This window comes from Morus notabilis, unplaced genomic scaffold, assembly GCF_000414095.1.
Source record: "Morus notabilis unplaced genomic scaffold, ASM41409v2 Scaffold191, whole genome shotgun sequence".
Classification (NCBI taxonomy): Eukaryota; Viridiplantae; Streptophyta; class Magnoliopsida; order Rosales; family Moraceae; genus Morus; species Morus notabilis.
This window is the reverse complement of record NW_010366216.1, coordinates 1-24,610: the sequence shown is the minus strand read 5'-3', so window position 1 is coordinate 24,610 and position 24,610 is coordinate 1. Positions and strand designations below refer to the sequence as shown.

Sequence of the window (24,610 nt, the reverse complement as noted above, 5' to 3'; positions counted from 1 at the left end):
AAAAATCACACAAAGTATTGGCTAAAATAGACTAATTAATAGTCAGAAATAATTGCTTAGCAAAAAATAGTGACAAAAAATTAACATGTGTACAATCATTTAATGAAATATTTTAAAAATCACATTAATGAAAACATATAGTGTGATTTGGTTGATTTTAAAACTTTTAAACCACAAACTAAATCACACCATGTAGTTAAGTACTGATTAAACAGTAAACCAAACTACAAAACGAAAAAACCACACAGTCGGTTTGGGCAGTTTAATTTTGTGGTTAGGCAGTTATTTTGATCATCCTTAGTCAGTCTGATTATATTCTGATTATATTCTGTGAAAATTTAGTATAGTCTAACCCATTATATAATATTTGTGATTTAAAAATTAAAAATTATTTTTAATTCACTTAAAGTAATTTTCTTTTTAAATCAATTAAATTATATGACGTAATATAATTGATGAGATACCATTTAAAACACAAAAATTTTAACAGGAATCTAACCTTCCATGGGTGCTTTGTAAAATAGTATTCACAGCACCTCTTGGGATATGAATTTAATGGATGTGCTATTTCGATTAATCAAATATTCCCTTAGCATATATATATATATAACAGTGATATATTTCCTTTCCTTTTTCCCTCTTCTTCTCTCTCTTTCTTTTTATCTTTGTCCAAACACCATTAATATTCTCCCTCCATCAATGACATTTCACGTCTATACAGTGATATGTACCATATTCAGCTGTCTTTTTCTTCCTTTTCTTATATTTAATAAAGTTTCAACTAGTTTGAGTTCTTTTTTCCTAAAATTAATTCATAAGGTATAATTTGGTCTCATTTATTTTGCTGATTTGAGTTTAAAATTTGAGTTTTGTTACAGTAAAAAGCTCTCACAAACAGTCACATCTAACTTTTTTGCTACAGTAAAAAACTCTTACATAAAATCACATCTCAACTTAAATTCTAAACTCGAATCAGCGAAACGAACGTATACTTTGTTTCATAGTGAATGAAGATTTACAAGGTATTTAGAAGGGAGATTTGTGTCATGATTCGAATTATAGTTCGTGATTCGCTACAATATTTTTTTCACAAAAAATATACGTAAAACAATAATAATTTTGAGTTATGATTTTGAATCCATGACATAGTTTAAAATCTTATCTTATTTAGAGAACTCTCTCTCTCTCTATTCTTTTTTTGCTATAAAAATTACAGTTTGTTATACGAATTTTAAACAAATTTAAAAGACAAAAAGGGTAATACTGAACATAGAGGGTGATATTAGTTTCACATTAATTTTCAAGGGTCAATTCTAAAACAATTTCTAACTTTTTTATAAGCTACTTATTTCATTTAGTTTCCAAACGTACCTTACTTATCTCTATATATCTATAGACTCTTGATTTTAGTGTTCATTTGGTACATGGTTTGAACCATGAATGCAACTTAAACTAGGAGCAAATTAACATAGGGAGATCATTTGGATTTTAAAATCCAGTTGAAATCGGAGAATCCCAAGTTGCCCACTAGCCTCCATCCCAAATTTGAACATTTCAAACCTATTAACTACAATAAAAATCTTTCATATTTAAATTTTTCATTCGCTCGTCTCACATTTTTATAATATTTAATATGTACTTAAATATAAATATAAATTTTTATTATCTATTTAAATTTATATTTAAAATATATATTTAAACGTCAATTCAAATTGTAATTTGAATCGCACCTTGAGATATTATATTTTGGATTAAAAAAAATGTTCAAATCGCCTCTATTCGAATCGGCAAACCAATCAGAGAGTCTCTTTAATTTCAAAGAATTTGTCCTTTCTCCTTTTTTTTTTCCCTTTCAATATCATCAATATCCTTATATATATTGTTGACACGTGATGGATAAATATTGCTGCTATATGCTGCCACCATTGAAAGGGCCGTGTCGACTCCACCAGCGAAGCTCAATATATTCACTTTGATGTATCTCTCCAAAGACAGATTTGAAGCTGAAAACGTCGGATCGTCTCGAAGTATGCCCCACCCCCCACGATATATATATATATATATATATAGAGAGAGAGAGAGAGAGAGAGAGGATAGGACGACCTATTAGCAGCTCTAAAGGAGAAGCCGTCAGGCCTGAGTAGTCCTAACAAATGGGGACCAACCCAAATTAAAAACAACCAATAATAATGTGAAAAAACACATAAATGTGAATCGTAGGATATAATTGGCCACTTTGCTGCAAACCAGTTGGCCACACCAAAAATGCATAAGGGTCAAAACAAACTAAGAAACAGGACAAAAGTTGTATAGATATATGCACACACTATATATTTATATATATGTATATATGTATGTATATGTTATCCTCTGATCCAAGGACACGAGATATATATATTATAGACAAAAATGGTACTATGTGTCAAACCATGATAGGCCAAGCCTGTTACATCACTGGGGGTCCTATCTTAGCTTTTCACATTTCACCTTTCAATAATACATGTTGAACACAAGGAATCGTTTTCCAATTTCCCTTGCCCTCCTTCCTCTCTCTCTCTCTTTTCTTGTAACAAAGAAAAGGACTGTCAATATATGTGAGAAAGGTTCCACTTCCACATGCATCTATCTATCCTTGCAGTATATAATATATATATATATATATGTATATATATATATAATATTTATAGCTAAACACCTACTTGTACTGTGAGTCTGTAATAATAGCAAAGTGACATATAAGTTAAACTAAACTTATTCGTCCAACAATTTGTATTTTTTCCTCTTATTAAAAAAGGGAAAAAAAAAAGAAATAACTTTTATTCTCGATGAATGATTGGGTTAGTCTTGGAGAGAAGCCCCACAAAGAAAGCGATGGTGCAACAGAAAGCATTGGCGAAAACTAACCCGCGAGAGATGAGTAAAATCGGTAGAAAATTACCAATTGGACTCTTATTACAAATTCTTAAAAATTCGTTGTTCAACTGACGTGACTCCTTAGCCAATAAGTTCATACTAACTAATGTAAATAATGTGACGTCACCTTCGATTCTCTAGTGGGAAGTCTCTCTAACATACACGTAATTTAAGGAAAAAAAACGTAACATAATAATCAATAAACGTAACATTAATTTTAAAGAAAAATAACACCTTTTTAATGTTAATGTTACGTTTATAATTATCACGTTACATTTTTAATATCTACAAATTACGGAGAAAGAAACTCTCACGAAGAGACAGTAAAAAAAGCCTATATATTTTAAAAAATTAAGGTCTCGTTCATTTTATGAATTTGAGTTTAAAATTTTAATTTTATTACAGTAAAAAACTCTCAAAAACAGTCACATTTAACTTTTTTACTATAGTAAAAAATACTCATATAAAATTATATCTCACTTTAAATTAAAAACTCAAAATAACAAACTAAACGGGCTAAAAATTTTTAGTTAATACTCTTTTGTCCAGCTAGAGACCAGCCTCCGGATAAGGAAAACAATTTGTTGCTATTGTTGTTGTTTGTAGTCTTTCATACTAATAATGCGGTTGTGGTGTCTCGGAGCCTTAAATATTTCTTTTCTTTTTTTTTTCCAAGAAAAAACACAAAATATCAAAAGGAAAAAAAAAAAAAAAAAAAAAAACCTTAATTAGCTTTCTACCCTTCAGTACTGTTACCCTTAACGCTAACAGGAGGGGGGGAAAATGGTGACTATGTGGTCCTCACACATAATTCTTCTTCTTTTTTTTTTTTTTTTTTTTTTTTTTTTTTTTTTTTTTTTTCTTTCCTTTTTCTTTTCTCCACAAGGTCTTTTATTCTTCTACTTGAGTCTTCTTCAGTCATAACAAGATATATACAGCAATACATTTACCTACATCTTTCTTCTCTCTTCAGTCATCGCTTCATAAATTTTTTCACATTTTTTTGTACTCTTTTTTTATTTGTTTCTCTTCCTCTTAGGGAAATTAATGGAACCGAGCAGAGGAAAGAGAAGCCTGAAGTGCAAGAGCATGGAGGAGCTGGAGGGAGAGGAGGAGGAAGAGGAAGAGGAAGAGGACGACGTTTCGAGACTAGGGTTTGCTGGAGACGACGTGACGAGGAAGAAGAGACCGGCCATGGCTACTAGTAGTAGTAGTAGTACTGTTTTTACAGCTTCTTCGACCAGTGGTACGGCCGCAAGGAGAGGAGGAGGATCCGGTGCGGGAGGGTCCACGAGGCCGAGCTGCCAGGCCGACAATTGTAGCGTTGACTTGACCGACTCCAAGCAATATCACCGTCGGCATAAGATCTGCGAGTTCCACGCCAAGGCCACAGTCGTCCTCGTCAACGGTCTCCAGCAACGCTTTTGCCAGCAATGTAGCAGGTTATCAAAACCCTAATTTCATATGGGATGCTTTTTTCACAATTTAAATCGCAGTTCAAATCTTTTTACTGCAATATTTTCTCTCAATAAAAGTTTGAATTTTCGGCTCAAAGCTGTCATTTCTCTCTCTCTCTCTCTCTCTCTCTCTCTCTCTCTCTAGCTAGTTATGACTTGTATGTTGTATATATGGCTTGAAATGGTTGGTGGGTTTTGCTTATGTTTTGGATTGGTTCAGGTTTTGTTGCTGAATTTTAAATGTTTTCTTTGATTTCCTAAATACCCAACAATTACTTCGATCTAATTGTGTTTTGGTACATGTTTTCTTTGTAGTGGCTATATATGGATGGGCTAGATCATGTTTCTATTTCTGGGTTATGCATGTGTCTGAACTATATGATTCATTGAACCATTCATTTTTTTTTTCTATAAATCTTTTCCCTTTTCTACAAATGGGAACCACAAATGTTTGCACTTTCTCCAATCTAGTGAACCCTAACTAGTCTTGTCCAACCTAATAAAGCTTGTGTTTAGAGGAGCTATATATGAGTGGCTAATGGGTTAGTTTTCTTTTCACTTCCAATAAATGGGTTGGTCGCTTGGTGCATGTGAGATAGCTGAGGGTTTACGCAACTAGTATGCAGCCATTTAGAAAGGGGGCACATCAAGAACCCCACTTAGGTCCATATATATATATATATATATATATTTTTTTTTTTTTTTTTACATCTCATCATGATATATATTTTTCTGATTGACTTAGTACTCAACCATTTCGTAATCCTTTTTTTTTTTTTTTTTGCCAATGCATCCATTTCGTAATCATCATACATAATAGTGACATATCCAAGATATATCACATCAGACTACATATCAAGTTCTTTTTTTTATTGAGAACCATATATTAAGTACTCTATTAAGTTTATATAACAATCTTTCTTCTCTTCTTCTTCTTCTTCTGTTTTTTTTTTTTTTCCTTCTTTTTTGGGAGATCTCTTCCTTTCTTTTCTATGTACTCGATATGAATACTAAGAAAAAGTGAGAAAGTATACGTCCCTAGCTGCCTACACTTCGTGATATGAAATGGAAGTCTTCTTCTTCATTATGAATTGCGTAGCATTAATTGTTGCTATATCTATGGAGGTAGGTATTCCAATATTTATAGCTAAGGTAAAATAAAAAATAAATAAGCAAGATGGAGAAGATCATGATCAGAAAATAAAACCTTTAGTTGGCCCTCAGAGAAGGGGAAAAAAAGAAGTAGAAGAAGAAAGTGTTAGTTTATCTTTCTTTCTATTAACACCAATTATCGTTTGTTTGTTTTCAAAATGGTGTATTAATTCAGGTTCCATGGGCTAGCTGAGTTTGATGACACTAAAAGGAGTTGTCGAAGGCGATTGGCCGGTCACAACGAACGACGCAGGAAAAGCTCGTCTGACCTCCATAGAGAAGGCTCCAACTGATCATCAGATTAAGAAAATTAAAGGATACCTTAATTATGTATCAGCATGATGATCAGAAGCAGAACAACAGCATTAGAGGGAGAATTAATTAGCTATTTTTCCCATTAATGACTAGATATTACTCTGACCAATTATAAAGATCCTATGTGGTCCTCCGAGCGATTGCTCTCTCTCTTCTGTCAACCCTTAATTAATTACCATATATATATGTGTGTGTATATATATGGTCGACCGGCGGGTATTGCTCTTCAGATGTTTGTATCCGATGACAAAGATTTGAGACACTGTTATCACCAAAACGATTGTTATTGTTATGCCAAACAGTTTATTAGGCATGGTTAATTCTGCTAGCTTCACTAATTAATGGTGCCTTGTTTGTGACCATGATTTGAGATCCTATTTACTACATGATATTTTTTGATCATGTGTGTGTGTGTGTGTGTGTGTGTGTGTTTCTTAAGTATATAATGTAATGTTTTCCATTAACAGGAATTTCTTGTCAAAAAAACTAATTTAGCAGGGCTGAGAGCTCAAACCTCAAAATTATGGATGTTTTGAAATGGCTATTATAGATCCTTTCAGCGGTGAGTATTAAAGACCAATATATAATTACATTACATGTATGTCTCTATGTTGTCTGATTATGACTTGGTATTTGTGTGTGTATCTATATATATATATATATATATATACACACACTATAGTTTGTTTTTCTTCATGTTACTTTGTGCCATTTCAGGGTAGTGTAATGGCTTTTTTTGGATGATCTCTATATACGTACTATGATATATGGTTATATTTTCTGAGACAAGCTGATCAAACTCCAAAGAAAATGCATTAAACAGGCACTACTATAGTCTAGAGTACACACAGTTCGCAGCATGCATTTTTGTTTATGATACATACACAAATACACATGCAAGAAAAGATATATTGGCATTTATGTAATGTTCAGGATCATTGATCGTGCAATTCTAGTGATCCACGCGGTTGGATATAGTGCTTGCTAATTACAAGCCTGGACCAAAACAAGTACAAAATTTTAAATCCCTTAGTTCTAGAAGAAACAAAGAGAATTCTACGGTAGGGAGGATTTCCTTTAAACTGCCAATATAATTTTAATTATACCAAGTATGCTATACGGTTTTAAGCGTGTGTGACTAAAAAGGGTGGAAAAAGTAGAAATTTACAACGTGTTTGAAACGAGAGAATGACAAAATAGAGAATTGAGATACATTTGTCATTTGTGCGAACTCTCTCTGTTAAAGTGAAAAAGGAGGTGGATGGATGTGGGGGGACCGGATAAAACGGAAAAGAGGGATTTGTGTTAAAAGGTTTATGCTATGTATTAGTAAAAAGTTTATGCTAGATAATATATGTACATGTACATGTGTGTGTGAAAATTGGACTGATTTTTTCTCTCCTTTTCTTTCTTCTTTCTTTATCAGTTGGAAAATGAAAGTTGGAGTGAATTAGAGCATGTAAAGAAGCACGCAAAGAGTGCTGTATTAATAAAGCTTCTTAAATTAATTGGTTCCGGTCATTTTCTTGTATTAATTTACTTTATTTTTTCCTACATGGATTCACTATGGAATGTGCAGCTAGAAGAACAATCATGAAAGTATATTGCAACTTCTTTTTCGGTAACTAATTATGACATGCAACTTTTTTTTTTTTTTTTTTCTCTGAATAACAGAAGTCATGACATGCAACTTGATAATAAAAAGGAAACCCTCGAATCTTATTAATGGAGATGTGTAATCCGATAACATAAACAAACAAATTAAAAAAATTAACGATACACTTGGTAAAATTACGATACAATGCAAAGATACCGTAGTAGTAGCAGTCTAGATTTACTATCCTCATTTTTCTATTTCGGTAACTATCTCTCCACTACTTATTTACCGTATTATTTAAATTTAAAAATCTAACAATACGAATGGAAACAAAATACTAAAAATATTTAAACAATTTTTGAGATGTTAAAATTTAATTAAAGAAACAGTCTCCAAAATAGAAAAAGGAGACATCAGATCTTGATTCATAATAGTAGTACTTGAGGAAAGCTATAGCAAGCTAAATGCAACTTGTATCATCACGTAGAGAAGCATGTATAAGAGTGCAACTCAAACTCACTTATTATTTATTTATTTATTTAAAGAGAGATTATTATGACTTTATTTATTTCACCGATTTGAGTTTTTAATTTTAAATTTTTACAGTAAAAAACTCTCAAAAAATATCATATCTAACTTTTTCTGTTACAATAAAAAACTCTTAAAAAATATCATATCTCAACTCAAATTAAAAATTTAAATTCGTGAAGTGAACAAAACTTATATGTATTTGTATACAGAGACACACAAAAATATAGAGACACATAGAGAAAGCGAGCATCCCAATGAAATAAGGCAGTAAAGAACAGACCCAGAAAATGCGCAAAAGCTGTCCTGACACATTTCTTTATCGAAATTGATCCATTTGCTGATAATAATGTCTATACTAAAAGAAAAAATTGATGACAACAAAATTCCCTGAATCCCTCGTACGGACGCCGGAAAAGAAAATTTTTGTGATTGTGATGACTCTGACCAAATTTAGGCTTTGCCTAATAGTAATAGCCACTAAATAATCATGTTGTGCATGAGATTCTAAGCCGGAAAAAAACCAATTTTGGCGCTCTTAAAAATTGTTAAAGAGAGAATAGGAGAAATAACAGTGTCCTAATTATTCCCGGCAGAGGCCTAGTAGTTTTATGGCTAGCTCCCAGGTGACTATGGCTGCGGCATTAGCCGGAAATGCCCGAAGTATGGTCGGACCCAATCCTGTATAGCATCCTTTTATTCCATCCCTCTTGTAAATCTACCACAAAACAAGAAGCAAAAATAATTAAGAGATGTTGGTTCATGGATTAGAATTATGTAATTATAATCATTTTTTATTTACGTATATTTTTTGTGAGAAAAAATACTATAATAAACCATGAATTATGATTCAAATCATGGTTTGAATCCTCCAACGAAACATCCCCTTAACTACTTATTCTTTCTTGTAACTCACCTACTTTTAACAAAAGGGAATGAAAGGAAACTTCAGAAGACAACTTACAGAATTCAAGATCCGAAAGGGATTTCGCAACGAGTTCTTATCTGGAGCTGTTTGAATTATAGTTTTAGCCACATCCAAGGGCAGCACAACAGACCAAAACTGGAGTATATGCAGGGAAAACAATCATATGTTAGAATTTTAGTGAAGCAATGGTTATGGCCATTTTCTAGTTTTCGATTTTATTTTCGGGAAAATGCTGAGGAGTGAAGACACATGATACCGCAATGCCACCAAGACCGCCGCTCATGATTCCAACTCCCACGTCAACCAAGTTGCTGCGATCAGATGAAGCAGATTTCAGTTGTGAATGCATGTGATAGCGGGTATACTCATAGACGCTAAAAAATACTGCATTTCCTAAAGACTCTCTCAGCAATGTTGCAAAACCACCGCAGAAAATTCCCTTAACCTGGAAGAAGGGTTTTGCCATTAGCTCAAAAGTATATCGTAGATTAGGTTGTAAGAGAGTAGAGGTTTTTCTCACCCCTTCACTTTTTACAGTTTTAACGGCACAATCAAGAGGACCACTGTATCTGCTGGATAGTGGGACCGTTGAATCAGTGCCCTGAACTTGCATCCTACACTGAAGAGCAAAATCCCATAAGCATACTATGAGAAGCGATTGCAAATTTTAAAACAATATGATCTTAATTTACCTTCACCAGCTCTGATGGACACAAAATAAAACTGATTATAGCTCCTCCATAAGCAGCAGATGGAATTATTACTTGAGGTTGTGGCCTACTGCTCTGCAAACTTCCCTTCACAAGCGGAAAAAATAAAAGATAAGAAAATCTGTAGTTTAACTCAGAAGAAAAAATCCAATGATCAAACAATTAAAAGTTGCCGCTACACACCGCGTATCAATGACCAAAAGCAGAAAATATATGAAAAGCTAAGGCAAAACCAAGCTATACTTGACTAATGTCATTCCGTTATACCTGAAGTTTCTGTTTCATCTGGGAATAAATGCCAAAGACAAGGGAGCTCTCAAAAGCCACCCCCACAAAAGACGACGTAGCTCCTCTATAGAGTCCCCTTATCTGTCAAAACCCGATTTAAGTTAGTAACGTAGTAGTTTTCTGGGCACTCGGGTAGAAGGGTGCAAAAAAATTCCAGAAAAAGAGGAAACGAGTTACTATTTCACATTTTAGAGAAACTTAAATCTTTATGACACTAACAATTCCAGATGTCAGGCATTCATCTAGTCATGACTCATGCCTACCGAAATAAAATGCAAAAGAGAGAATATCCGTGAGCTACAGCCTACAGCTCCATTTTTTGCATTTGCAAGTCTTGTTGACTAAATTACCCAGAAAAACATGTGTATGTGTTCATCAACAATAATATGTACAATGGAGTACAATATCACTGCTTCATCCATATGAAATGATTGCTTAAAGAAAGTTGAGAACCATACTCCTTCAGTGCTTAGTATCCTTGCAGTACAATGCAAAGCACTCCTGTATTTGATCCCATGTGCTTCAGTATTGTGTTTTTGGAGCTTCACCTAAAGAAAATGAACAAATGTTACAGACCTAGGAAAATTATATAAACCAGAGCAACAGCACATGTATACAGAAAGGGATGTATATTTTCAGTTCACAAAGTTAAATCTTAGATGTAATGGTCAATATCATACTTTCATCCATGATATTTATAAGCAGCTTTAATCACCGCCACCCATTTGGCATTCCCTCTCAAAATTTTACGCAAAACGGGAAAGAGAGACATAAAATCTAGGTGAGGAAAAAAAAGAAGGAAAAAAAAAAGTCAACCTTTCTCATATTGGCGGTATGGATTTGGTTCTCTAATATGCCCATATTTACATTTGGAGATATGAAAATGGGGTACTTAGAAGGATTTGAAATCCCTCACCCAATTCATTTCCTCCTCTTTTCTCTCCTACCAAATAACTATGAGTACCAAAATCCTTCCACTAATCCCCCGTACTCTCCTTCCTTCCACTTTTCCATCTTACCAAACAAGCTCTAAAAACGGCACAGTAACAGAATAACCAACAATGTATCTCCCTACGATGAAGCTAATCCATAAAGGTCAACTAACCATAAGCAGAACCAGATTCTTGAATATAAAAGGAGAAATTCGCTGCAGTGACTAAGTGAAATTAGCGAAATGACCTTTTTCATTTTTATGAATAACAAACACCCCGTTGTTCTAAAGCCGTCGTTCCACAGTCATTAGTAAATTAAAACTTTTGATTTTTTTTTTTTTTGCTAGTATAAAATTTAATAAAAATAAAGGAAATTTACAACAAAAAATAATAATAATAAATGCAGCACTGACCGCAAATACATATGGATGAATATAATCATTGAGATTGCGAGGGGCATAATTAATTAAAAGAAAAATACCTTGACGGTGTCGAAAGGGTGGCCGGTGGCGACGGTGGCGACGCCGGCAAGCAAGCCCGCCACGTATTCCTTGTAAACGGGAGTTTCCCCCATTTGGGGTCTCTCTATTTGTCGCCGACTATCATTCTCTCTGTGTGTGAAGAAAGAAGCTTTTCTGTAGCTTTTTCTGTAGTCTGTGCACAAAGAGAGAGGCCCGAATGGACGGCCGATGCGTGCTATCGCCTAATTTTATAAATACTGGAAAAGAAAAAGAAACGGAATAGGAAAGAAAAGACAAAAGTGTTGTTTATTTTTCTAAAACTCATTTTTGAACCCAAGCTGTAAGTTAAATAGCATTTCGACCCCTGATTTTAAAATTGTTTAAACCAACAATAACTTGGAATTTTGGAGAATTCTTCAAAAAGGGTAAGAGAGAAATATATATATATATATATATATTACCGATAGTCATAATTTAAACTAGGGTGTGCAATAAACTATTCATATCATTCAAACCAAATCCAAAAAAAATCAAACTAAACTCATTGATATCGGTTCAGTTTAATTTAAATTTTTAAAAAACCAATTAAATTAATTTAGTTTGTAGTTTTACTCTTAAAAAAACTAAACCAAACCAAATTAATTCTATTACATATATTTTCCTAAAGGTATATATATTTTATATATTTGTAAGGTATTTATATTTAAAAAAATACGTTTATTCTCAAAACTAAATCATCATAACCTTGTAAGTTTTTATCATAACATATATAATGGAAAAATATGAATACCAGTTACGGTTGAGGTTTGAGAAGAGATTAAAAAATATTAGTTCAAATCAATTAGAAAAACAAACCAAATCAATTACAATTGGTTTAGTTTGTATTGGATTAGATCATTAGTTTGGTTAGGTTTGAAAATCTCTAAACCAATTTGTAATTGATTTAGTTTGCATTTCACCTAAAATAAACAATTTAGTTGGTTTGCACACCCCTAATTTAAACCTTGAACTTTTTTTTTTTTTTTTACATTACCCCAGATTGTCCTAATAATTTTATCAAATCAGCCGTCAACTAATAGGGCAGCTACTTTGTCAATTGATTTATAATTTCCATTAATTTAGGCACAGATACTCCGTAACTCTGATAAGAACATGACAATACTATTTAGAGATGTAAGAACGTGCCGGCCCGTTCTCCTTAGGCCCACTTGGGCTGTGAGCAGGGTCGGCTCGTATAAGAATTACCTCAGCCCAGCCCACACCACAGGCCAATTTTACGTGGGCCAGGCTGGGCCGTGCCGTGAGTTAGGATGGGCCGCCTATTCAAGGCCCATCTTGGCACATCATGAGTTTAGATGAGCCAGCTCATCTAAGCATGTAATTTTTAATTTTTATTTTTGAATTTTTAAACACGTTAACAAATATAAAAATTTGAATAGTCAATGGAAATATGAAAAATGATATTTTATTTACAATTGCCTCATTAAAAACCTTTCCAAGGAAAACCCAGTGGGATAAAATCTTAGTAAGGAAAAAAGAATACAATCAAGATAATTATACATACGATGTTTACAAATTACTTAAAAAAAAGAAAAAAAACATAAAAAAAATAAATATTGGTCATAATTATATCGTATTACTCCCAGTGGGAGTATCGGAAATGTTTAAATTTTTTAAGTCATCAACCCAATCATCTTGAACTTGTTAGCTTCCCCCATTGTGGGCCTATATGGGCCTTACACGGGCTTATATGTTGGCTCAGCCCAACCTATAATATTTATAGGCTGGGTCGTGTCTTAAACAGTGACGGGCCGTGTCAGCCCAGCCCTTACTGTGTCGGGATGGGCCTGGGCCAGCCCATAGGCTCCAACCCATTGTTGCATCTCTAAATTACCATCATCATGTCACTTTAAGATAAATTTATAAATTAAAAAAAAAAATCAAAACCCAAAAAATCCAAAAAAAAAAGAAGCAAGTGGAACTAGCATGGAAGCACAGGGGGTGGCAATTCGTATTTGTGTCGTGTTTTGATCTTTTTTTTTTAAATTTACGGTCAACCCAAACACAACCCGTCATGAAATTTTTTAAAAATCACAACACGACCACTTTATGGGTTGACACGAAATTGACCCGTGAACCTAAAATTGACACGAAAATTGTATACTTTTATTTAATTTTTTACATATTAAAACTAACTTAAAATTCATAACACACTAAAATATAATAACATCCATTGAAATTAAGCAAATAATAGTATAAGATTTTGAGTATAACTATCATGATATCACAAGTTCATAATAAAATCAAAAATATGTAATGAAAAATATATGTATTTTTTAGTTTTTTACGAGTTTCGTATCGTGTTCGGGTTAGGCGAGGTCCAACCCGAAATTGACCCGTGTTTTTCGTGTCAATTTCAAGTCGATCCAATCTGACCTGAATCTCCTTTTTCTCAACCTTAACCCGTGAAATTCGTATCATTTTAAAATCGTGTTGTTGTGTCGTGATCCATAGCCCTAAAAGCACTTCTAGTTAGTGTCAAACTAATCTATTCATAAATTTTACCCCCAAAAAAACTACTCATAGAAAACGGCAACCATCTCTAGCACTTGAATATCCAAAAAATGCAAAGGAAGTTTTTTTATTGCACCTTTTCACAAATGCTCTCATGGACAGCCAAGTGAAACAAAGATGTAAAGCAGACACAGGGCTTACGATTATTTAGCATGGGGAAAAAAATTATTCACACATCTTTGGCTCTGACCAAAGGTTTTTAGTTGTCATGTCCTCATGCTTTCTTTCAAGAAAATTGAACCCTGTGTTACTGGTATAGAATATAACAGCAGAACACAACTTTTTCTTCTCTTTTATTTCCATCAAACATCCAACATCCAAGGCACAGGTTCTTCATCCGGTGGTGATCAGTGAATGGAAGCCAGATCAAACACTGAACGAGATGGTGCAGTGGAACTTGATGTCAGTTATACTGAAACAACAGTCTGTTTTAGGACAAGAAAATCGACGGTCATAACTTGCTGCGGACTGTGTCATTGGGCAGCGTTGCTGAGTTGGCAAATTGGGTCGGCTTCTTGAGCACATCCTGTCTTTCAGCTATAAATTTGGCAAAACGGGATCCTTTGGCTTCTTTATTTTTGTTGTCTTCCAGAAGTGAATGCGGCAGGACTGGCAAAGGAGGGGGCTTCGGAGATAGCGGCGGCATCAACGCCCAAACAGATGAAAGGTGTTCGTTTGGTTGGTCAAGAGTGTCTAGCAGTGAAATATCTTGCATGTCTGCTTGGCGGAAAAGCAAAGTCATTAGCTCCAACTAAACACAACCACTTGTGCAACTGAATAACTGCTTATTCTTTTATCTGCTGATATCAATGCATTATAATTCTCACCTAATTTTCATAGCCAGTAAAAAGAACAAAAACAAAACAACACTTAGCTGACCAACCTTTTGAGAACTTAAAGATGGGCATCAGAGCCAAACACGGAATGCTGAAGTTCAAATGTGGAATGACTGTTCCTCCACCATGCCTTGCATTGCTGTGTCAAGAAAATATCCCATTAGATATGGAAAACATCCAATATAGAATAATTATTGATGTGATTATTACTTGATGATGTTTGTCCTAGTGCTTCATGTGATTCTGATAGCAACAGGACAAAGATCGGAGCAGTTCACATGCATGTGGATCATAACCTCTTTCCTCGGCAGATGGATTGGTGACTTTGTCTTCTCTCTCTCTCTCTCTCTCTCTCTCTCTCTCTCTCTCTCTTCCTTTTTTTTTTTTGGGAGATTGAACATGAGTATGATAAAAGTAGAATAAGGCATTTTCAATGGCAAATACAACTTCCAATGGTGAATTGCATGTGAACAAATCTACCTTGTCATACCTTGTAACGAGTCCAATCATATGACCATTTGAATTTACGACAGCACCACCACTGCCACCAGGATGGACAGCAGCTGTTGTTTCAAGCATCACTGGAAAATGCCCTTCAGTATTTCCCGGTTCACTGAGTCGATAAGAGAAGGGAAGGTTTGCTTCGACAACTTTCGCTACCACACCAGAGCAAACTGATGGGAAGAAGCCTAATGGAAAATGTAGAGCCGCATCAGAGACAAAAATATTCAAGGGTTAACTAAAACGAAAAATTGACAGTTAAAAGTAGCTCTTAATTCAAATAGAAATATTAAAGGAAGGTGACATTCAGATGGAAATATTAGGAAAGTAAACATCGACTTAATTAATAACCATCTATATTATCCCATAATCTAACAAAGAAAAATGTTGGCACTAATTTAGCAATATTATGTAAATATTAGGAATAATTCTTTTTTTGACATCCTGCTGAAAACAAAAAACATAAAAAGCGCGGGTGATAGGGTTCACACCACATCTTGGTCCAAATAATCCGTGGCCCACAACATAAGCCTTGGATCCAACGGGTGGCCTTGAAAAGTCCATGATGATTGGACAAAGCTGATCTGGAACAGACTTAAGCTGCAGTAGGGCAACATCCAAAGGACCTTTACAAACATATACTACTTTAGCATCACACCAGATCCAGGGATCCCTGTGATCCAGGCGAACACGTATATTTCTACTGCTTGTGTAAGAGGAACTCCATTTATGTCCCCCAGGCTCACCACCTATAAAAGGATCTGCATTTCTTTTCCGAAATCTCCATGGTTCGAGTAGATGAGCATTTGTGAGTATGAGGCCTTGATTATTGAGCAAAACACCTGATGCCCATACTCCATCATCAACGGTAATAAGACAAACAGAAGCAACTGCCTTGTCAACTGGTAAAGGGGAGGGGCAACAAGAATTTAGACGTTGGACGAGTCCATCTGGGACACGGCTGTTTGCATCTAACTTTCCCCCGTCGTAATAAGTTACTTTTTCTGAAATTTGAGGTTCCTTCTGTAACAAGCCACTGCTAGCAGTAACGACCGCTTCCCATGGAATCACCAGCTGTTACCCAACACTATAGTTTTGCATGATGTGTTAACTAGGAGAAACTTTGCACAACAAGAAATTGGAGACAGATGTTCTAAAACTTCACCTGAACTTCCGCACCACTACTTTTCTGCCTTACTGGCCTCATCATGATACCAATAAGTTGTCCCTGCTCATCAAAAACTGGACCACCTTCTGACCCTGATAGATTTAGACTGTTTAGATATAGTATCAGAAGTCCATAGGTACAAAAGAAAATCTATAATTCAACAGAATATTGCTCACACCAGGAAGACATCGTATATCAGCCATCAGCAATGATTTGGAAGATGAACAGGAAGGATAGCAGTTGGCAATGGATCCCACTGATATACTAATTTTAAGCAGCCAGAAGATAAAATGAAACATCAAAATGACAAACTGCTATACTCCATCATAACCGGATTCGAAAGAAGGGAGGAGAGGTCAGACACATACTTATAAGAAGATATTCAAGTGCCTACGTAAGTTTTGCTCAAAGATAAATTATGTTTCAGAGACATAATATAGTACCTATTAAAGAAGTGCATGGGTGAAAGGATACCAAAAGGAGATCCCACGGCAAGCATAAAATCCCCTTGTCTATTGGAAGGTGATATATTGATCTTCGGCACATCCTGTATGTATAAAAACCCCGCTAATAAATAATTACATTGCAACATGTCAAGCAGTGTTGCTGTCATTTTTTTCATTATTGATCTTCGGCACATAGGATAACAGTTCTATGAAAGGTAAGAGCACAAAGTTTACCTTAGGAAATAAAGAAACTCCCAGAATAGCAATTCTAGTAGTCGACCTGCCCATATCACTTACATTGCCTGACTCTGCCAGATGCACCTGGTTTTCAGATTGTGACAGACACTCAATCTCAATGTGAAGAGATCAATTAACAAATTATGCCCTTTCAAAAACAAAGGGGAAAAAAAAGGCTTTGACATGTCGAAACAGAAAGAACAACAATTCAATTCAAAAATATGTACTGATGCAGCATTTCATGACAAACAAATAAAATAGCATTGGAAAACAGTAACCAACGGCATACTTTTTTTTTTTCACTCCTTTGAGTTTCTTTACAAAGAAATAACTCCTGCTTTTACACAATAAATGTTTCTAGAAAGTTAGAAATAGAGAGTATAAAACAAAAAATAAAAAACCAGGTCCCAATCTAACCTGTGTCTGGGTAACACCTTTAAGAGACTGAGAACCATTATAGAGTGAGGCTAACGACCAACCAACCTCCCATCCATGCTCCACGGAGCCAAAAGAAGCTTCAACAAGTGATTGGAGTGCACGGGCAGACGCAGGAACATCAATCTGTATTACGAGCAAACATTTATACACATTACCATTAAGCATAACTTATCAAATCAAGTATCAAAGACCAAAATCTTTAAGACAATCCACAGTATTATAGTCTCATCTCCCTTGCTATAAATGTTACAAAAAAGTTTAAGATCAGTTTGTTTTTCCATAAAGATCATTAGCTTTTTTCATTTGCATATCATCTGAAAAAAAGAACTTTAGAAGATTAAGGCCCCGTTCATTTCACCGATTCGAGTTTAGAATTCGAGTTTTGTTACAGCAAAAAACTCTCAAAAATAGTCACATCTAACTTTTTTGTTACAGTAAAAAGCTCTCATATAAAATCACATCTCAACTCGAATTAAAAAGTCGAATCAACGAACTAAACGGGTCCTAAAATAATAACAGCTTCAAATATAAATGTATGGGTTCAGTTTCAAAATTTCAAGCAATGCTACTTTTTCTATATAAAGCGAAATTATTTGACGTTATTTGCCTCCATATGTTTCACGTGTTTATAGCTCCTACAGCTCTCTTCTCAGCATAAAATCCTTGAAATAATTCTCTCATCTCATTCATAAGTACGAATTAAGAAACGCGTTAAGCGCTGTTCTCAATAGCCCCACATTCATAAATCTTATGAGAGCTTGAAAAATTTTACGTGCCCAATCATTCAATCAATAGCCAATCCAAACAAAAGGAGTAATGAAGTGCGTACTAGTTTTAAACACTTTGCAGCATGCCAACGAGAAGCTCCCTTACCCAAATCTTCAGAATCGTTTTCCAACCACATCCCCTTCTGTAAAACCAAAACAACTTACTTAAATCTTAATCGTTCATACCCTAACATTAGATATGGATACTTGAGAGAGATACATTGAACATATATTATATAAATATACATATATATGTTTGTGCATGTACCTCAAACATAATGTCAATCTGCACAGCAGGAACGGATATATCCTTGGCAGTATCGGAATCGTAAAGGGAACGAGGCAACAGCATTCCTGAAGCTGACAGAGTTGTTCTCCCGGAGCTAAAACACACACAAAAGAATCAATAACAAACATATGTATGTGTATATATATGTGTGTGTGTGTGTGTGTGTGTGTACATATATATAACTAATTTGACTCACTGATAGTGGTGGAAAGCGTGGCTTCGCATTTTGAGGCCCTTTGGGTCCTGAAAATAGAAGAAGCTTCGGTAATAGTTGGTGATAAATCGAGAGGAGATTTACGCGAACAGGAGAGAGAGAGAGAGAAAGACTTACAGGGCCTTGGACTCTGACCATGACGGCCAAATTCCGAGCGGAATTAATGGTCTCCGGCGACCCCATACGGCGGAGATAAGATTGTCGTTTGGAGGGTCCGATTCCGGAGAAGAGAAATTCGCGAGGGCCTTCCTAATTCTTCTCCTGGTCTGGGTTTCGATTTTGGTGCGCCAATTTCTATTGTATTTTAAATGAAACACATAAATATACAAGACAAAATTGATGCCGTCATCGATGTGGATAAGACTTACACGACGTCGTTTATCTCGCATTATTTCCGTTGTATCATTACAACGCCGTCCTATGAATTATGATGGCTAATATGCTTATCCACAATGTTATTTTTCTTTGAAAATTACTGTTATTTTTTCTCTTCAATTTTATTGATATTAGGTAAGGGTAGCAATTTGTGTTAGTGGATCGTATTTATATCAATTTATTTATTAATTGTGTCAAAAAATATCAATTTAAATATGATACATTTATTAAACGTATTAAAAATATCAATCTAAACACGACTCATTTATTATTTGTGTTAATCGTGTCAACTCATATAATCCGTTTAAATTAATTTATTGAATAAATAATTAATATAATAATGACTTATTTAACACGGCCAAGACATGTTTAACATGTTTATTGATCAATTTGTCTTTTCTTTAAAAAAAAATAAATGAATTTTACATACAAATATTAAAATTCACATTATTTGTATTTAATATGTTATATAAACTTTCATGTTATATCACATATCATTAAATTATATATGACACATATAGTTAATCGTGTCAATTCGTGTCACTCCGTGTTAGGAGGTCAACCATAACCCAACTCATTTATTAATCGTGTCAAACCCAAACCCATTTATAATAAACTCAAAGCTACTAACTTCGTGCGGACTTTGAGTCGCGTGATCGTGTCGCTATCTAAATTGCCATTCCTACTATTAGGTAAAAGTTATGGTACAAATTGCTTATTTATCCCTCTAGTAGGCACCATTAATTTGATCATTATATTAACTTTTCAACAATTTAAATGATTGAAGCATTTTTACATCGCGCGCTTCAAAATTTAAACCTGAACACTCGCATATTAGATCCTTAAAAATTAATGTAGCAGTTAAAATAACAGTACCCAGCCAAATGCCTCCTCTATCATAAAAGTTACCTTGTTATTATGGTTATTTACCTTTTTTGTATTTTAGGTTCATTTAAAAATTATTCTCATTTTTTATCTCATCAAATATGTATAATTAAATTATATTTAACACACAAATTCATATATTTTCTCGATCAAAAAATTCAATTTTAAAATTTAAAATACTCAAAACACCCTTAAAAAATAAAAAAAATTTAGAAAAATAAATAAAAAACGAGGATTGTGGTGAGGTAAGTTTTTAATATAGTTTTTTTGTAGTGCCGGAAAAACCCAGCCAAATGCCTCCTCTATCATAAAAGTTACCTTGTTATTATGGTTATTTACCTTTTTTGTATTTTAGGTTCATTTAAAAATTATTCTCATTTTTTATCTCATCAAATATGTATAATTAAATTATATTTAACACACAAATTCATATATTTTCTCAATCAAAAAATTCAATTTTAAAATTTAAAATACTCAAAACACCCTTAAAAAATAAAAAAAAATTTAGAAAAATAAATAAAAAACGAGGATTGTGGTGAGGTAAGTTTTTAATATAGTTTTTTTGTAGTTCCGGAAAAAAATATTAAAAAGTCCTTATTTTTAACAGTTGGATATCGATTAAAAACTATCTATTTTACATATTTTTAATTTGATGTGATTTGACAAGATCTAATTATTATAAATTGACTCTATAAATAGAGAGACTCCACCTGAGAAACTTAAAAAAAATTCTGAAAAAAAAAAATAAAAAAAAAAAAAACCCCCCCGGAAAAAATAAAAAAAAAAAAAAAAAAAAAAAAAAAAAAAAAAAGAGTACATTAAGGTCATTTATTTAGAATTTTTTTTGTTTTTTTCTTCACAGGTAATTTGCTAATTTTTAAGGTTAAAATCATGTGTTGTCGGAGAAATGTATGCGTTTAAATATTGATTGTAGTCCTATGGGCCTATGGCCTCATGGGACATATTTGATATGGTAGACTTTCTAAATTAATCGAATATAGAAGGTAAAAAATATAAATATAAATATCCTTGACTCCTTGTTTTAAATTATAATTATAATTTTTAAAATTTTGTCAACTACGTCATTACCCAATGTGAGACGTATTTTCTCGTGAATTGTTTATTGCAACATGCTGGCTGGATTCGATGCTTCCATTTGTACAACTCGAATAGAGCAAAAGAATTGGTTGATTCTTTAGCACCTGAAAATGCATCTTACCGTACTCTGGCTTCCTTTTTGAGTTTCGTAGGTTAAAAGGAGTTTGGCACTTTAAAAATCATTTAAATTAAAGTACGCAGTTTAAATATTTTTTCGTATAAATTTAATACTTGAAAAGTAAAAGATTACTAATAATTTATTTTTTTTAATCCCACTAGAGAAACTCATAAATTTAAAATGTCTCCAAACGTAAGTAAATTTATTCTTTCTCTTTAACGTTGTTGAAAAATAAAAAAAAATAGAAAGAAGCATACTACATTTCTATTTAAAATTCATTTTATGTAATCCGAAGTTAAATTTTATTTTCTTTTTTTTTTTTAACTCCGATGTTACATTTTCAAGAGGGCTCTGGTTTTAGTTAACTATATTCTTCGGCTCCTTAAAGGCATATTTTTCAACTAATATGATAATAAAATAAATTAAGATACAATCTATAATCAATTTTACGCAAATTCTCTTCCAAATATTGTATTCTCAAGTTAAAGTTATAGATTCATGGTAAAACATGTAAATAAATTATATGTAACATGTAGAACATGTAAATAATTTATACGTAACATGTAAATAAATTATATATTTTATTTATACATTTATAATAGAATATCGTGAATTTAAATAGGCTCCGTTTGGTTTGATATCTGCGGGTGTTTTTTTTTTTTTTTTTTTTTTTTTTTTGGGTCAAGTATAAAACGGCAAACGGAATAAAAAAATTGAGGTTGATGGTAAGACGTAATGGTGCAATAAAATCTATTAATCTATTAACTAAAGAATATATAATTTGTGTATATGTTGTATGCATGTGTGGATAGATTCCCCGATCAATATATGTTTGCACGTTTCAAGCTGTGCAAGTTACTTGTAAACAAAGACTCGTTTTTGTATAATCATAATTAACAAGCAACAGATCTAACTTTCAGAATTTTAAAAAAAAAAAGAAGAAGAAGAAGCAATAGATCCAAGTACGAGGGTTATACAGATGATTTAATTAGGACTCACAAATAATTCATCTCAGTTTTCACATGAAAAATCAGTCTTTCTTGAGTGGCTCACTGATTGGTTTGTAAATTGTGATACGATTACCTTGTGCTCGAGCATCTAGTCGTTGAACCATAAATTGAAATCTTAAGATGCTTTATGCATTTATCCTCATTCCTCAACTTTTCTTGTGTCAGTGAGTCATTTACTTAGGTTCAGTTCATTTTATTGATTCGAATTTTGTTATAGTAAAAAATTTTCATAAATAATCATATCTAACTTTTTTACTACAGTAAAAGTCTCTCATATAAAATCACATCTCAACTCAAATTAAAAATTCAAATCAACGAACTAAACAAGCTCTTAATTATTCGTCTTATGAAAGACTAATGATCATTTTTTGGTTAATTAAAAAAAAATCATTGATATCATCTCGTTATTTATCCTCGTCGTATATAGAATAAATTTCTGAAGCGGTTAATGAAAAGAAAAGGACTCTAGGATCATTTATGCTTCAGATTTGGATTCAAGTGTAATCACTTAGCATTGTAGTTAATGGCAAAAGCATAAGAGATTATTAGTCTTGGTTTGAGCCGGAAACTCAACCAAGATTTTTTTTTTTTTTTTTTGTACTCTGTCGAGGTCGACATAGTTAATTTTTAATCGTGGTCAGTAATTCTCCTATGTATTTTTCAGATATATATATATATATATATAAAGAAAAGAAAAGAAGCTCATTTACAGATGAAATTTGTTATGCTTTTGTACTTACATTCATATATGGGAGTAAAAACATATGATATAGTGGCATTAATAATCAAAAGGGTTAATACACCGATGAAATTTGATTGTGATTTAGTGGTTTCAAGCAGGGGTGCACAAATAAAACTGCAAACCACTCTACCAATTCAATTCTCTCCCCGCCCGCCTGCTATGAGCGGGTCCATGTTATAATCATCTTAAAAGACGTTTAATTCATAGATTAGAATCATATAATTAGAATCATTTTTAATTTACGTGTATTTTTTTATGAGAGAAAATACTATAACGATATTCTAACCAAACGTCCTTATTTTTAAGTAGCACGTGTACAATCCACCCTCACATACGGATAATTATTTTTTACATAATTTTAAATAGTTTCAAACCGTCTCAACAACCTATCATATATATATATATATATATATGCATATAAACCTTGATTCTCTATTTGGTTTAGCATTTTATGTTTTAGATCAGAATTTAATCGACTTGAATGTTGCTTTTTAGAAACGTATGCTCTGTACACTGCAATTAATTTCATTTTATTGGCTTTTCATTTACTTTGCATCTACATGTGCACCTCTTGTATGTGTATTTATGTATGTGTTTTGTCATAATTCTTCCACATTATAAGCTTCAAAACTTTATGCCAATAACTATTCTTTTAGATCCTTTAGTGATTAGTTAACAACATTACATTTTCAAAATTTTTATAGCCTTAGGTTTAGATTAACAGTTTTGGAGAAATTAACATGACTTTGTATTATGTTCAGTTGTTCTTTTTAAATCTATAAATATCTATTTAAATGTCTATACAATATAGATAAAAGTAGCTAAGGTTACAAAAGTTTAACTGCTAATCCAATATTTAAAAAAAAAAAAAAACAATAGGTACAAAATCCTAATACACCCGCCAAAAAACAAAAAGAAAAGAAAACGACCCAATCTGCCTAAGACTTATAGGCAACTATGGAGGGGACTTTTTCAAAAAACCATCAAAAGAAAAAAACCGTGCAAACCACCCAATAACCGCTCGTAGAGATCATTGTACATCTTTAGATTCTATTCATTTTACCGATTTGAATTTTGCTAAAAAAATTCTAAAAAACAGTCATATCTAACTTTTTGCTACAGTAAAAAACTCTCATATAAAATCACATATCAATTTAAATTAAAAACTCGAATCAGCGAACTAAACGAACCCTTAATTTCAACCACAAAGTTGAAGTATTTAAGAGAGAGAGAGAGTGTGTGTTAAACTTTTGAGAGAGAGAGAGTTAAAGTAATTAAAGTTGTGAAAATGAACGAGATTGGGAGCATTTTTAGCACTCTACTCAAATTTTTTGAGTACTTGTGACAATTACCTCTTAAATTTAACACTTTATTTTTTAAACTTTATGAAGTAACTTGTGACAATTATCTCTTAATTTTATCTTTAATAATCAGTCATCTGAACTTGTAAAAATTGTGATTAGGAATGGAGCTAAAAAAAAATATTGTACAGCCCGATAGTATACTTAAAATTTTATTAGATTTTAGGTGTATAATAAATTATACATTTCACATATTATGCGGTGGGACAAGCATAAAATATTAGAACTTTATTAGATTTTACATATAAAATTAGTTTAAAAAAAAAAAAA

At 32.9% G+C, this 24,610-nt stretch overlaps 3 protein-coding genes across 3 annotated transcripts; 1 reads left to right on the top strand and 2 right to left on the bottom strand.

Moving 5' to 3' along the window:
* Nucleotides 1-3,794: 3,794 nt before the first annotated feature.
* LOC21397624 (squamosa promoter-binding protein 1) lies at nt 3,795-6,179 on the top strand. The gene is made up of 2 exons (XM_010109861.2): nt 3,795-4,355; nt 5,698-6,179. Exons 1-2 carry the CDS (start codon nt 3,961-3,963, stop codon nt 5,813-5,815), a joined length of 513 nt encoding a protein of 170 aa, XP_010108163.1. The 5' UTR covers nt 3,795-3,960; the 3' UTR covers nt 5,816-6,179.
* A 2,074-nt stretch (nt 6,180-8,253) lies between these two features.
* Nucleotides 8,254-11,527, bottom strand: LOC21397623 (mitochondrial arginine transporter BAC1). Its single transcript, XM_010109860.2, has 8 exons — nt 11,302-11,527; nt 10,347-10,436; nt 9,868-9,969; nt 9,583-9,687; nt 9,411-9,509; nt 9,147-9,335; nt 8,927-9,025; nt 8,254-8,680 (listed from the first exon to the last, which is right to left on the bottom strand). Exons 1-8 carry the CDS (start codon nt 11,392-11,394, stop codon nt 8,546-8,548), a joined length of 912 nt encoding a protein of 303 aa, XP_010108162.1. The 5' UTR covers nt 11,395-11,527; the 3' UTR covers nt 8,254-8,545.
* Nucleotides 11,528-13,909: 2,382 nt separating this feature from the next.
* On the bottom strand, nt 13,910-19,028 carry LOC21397622 (glyoxysomal processing protease, glyoxysomal). The gene is made up of 13 exons (XM_024173344.1): nt 18,869-19,028; nt 18,734-18,780; nt 18,517-18,631; nt 18,311-18,391; nt 17,461-17,604; nt 17,041-17,127; nt 16,804-16,907; nt 16,539-16,624; nt 16,358-16,452; nt 15,684-16,266; nt 15,182-15,380; nt 14,739-14,830; nt 13,910-14,572 (listed from the first exon to the last, which is right to left on the bottom strand). Exons 1-13 carry the CDS (start codon nt 18,932-18,934, stop codon nt 14,307-14,309), a joined length of 1,965 nt encoding a protein of 654 aa, XP_024029112.1. The 5' UTR covers nt 18,935-19,028; the 3' UTR covers nt 13,910-14,306.
* Nucleotides 19,029-24,610: the final 5,582 nt, after the last annotated feature.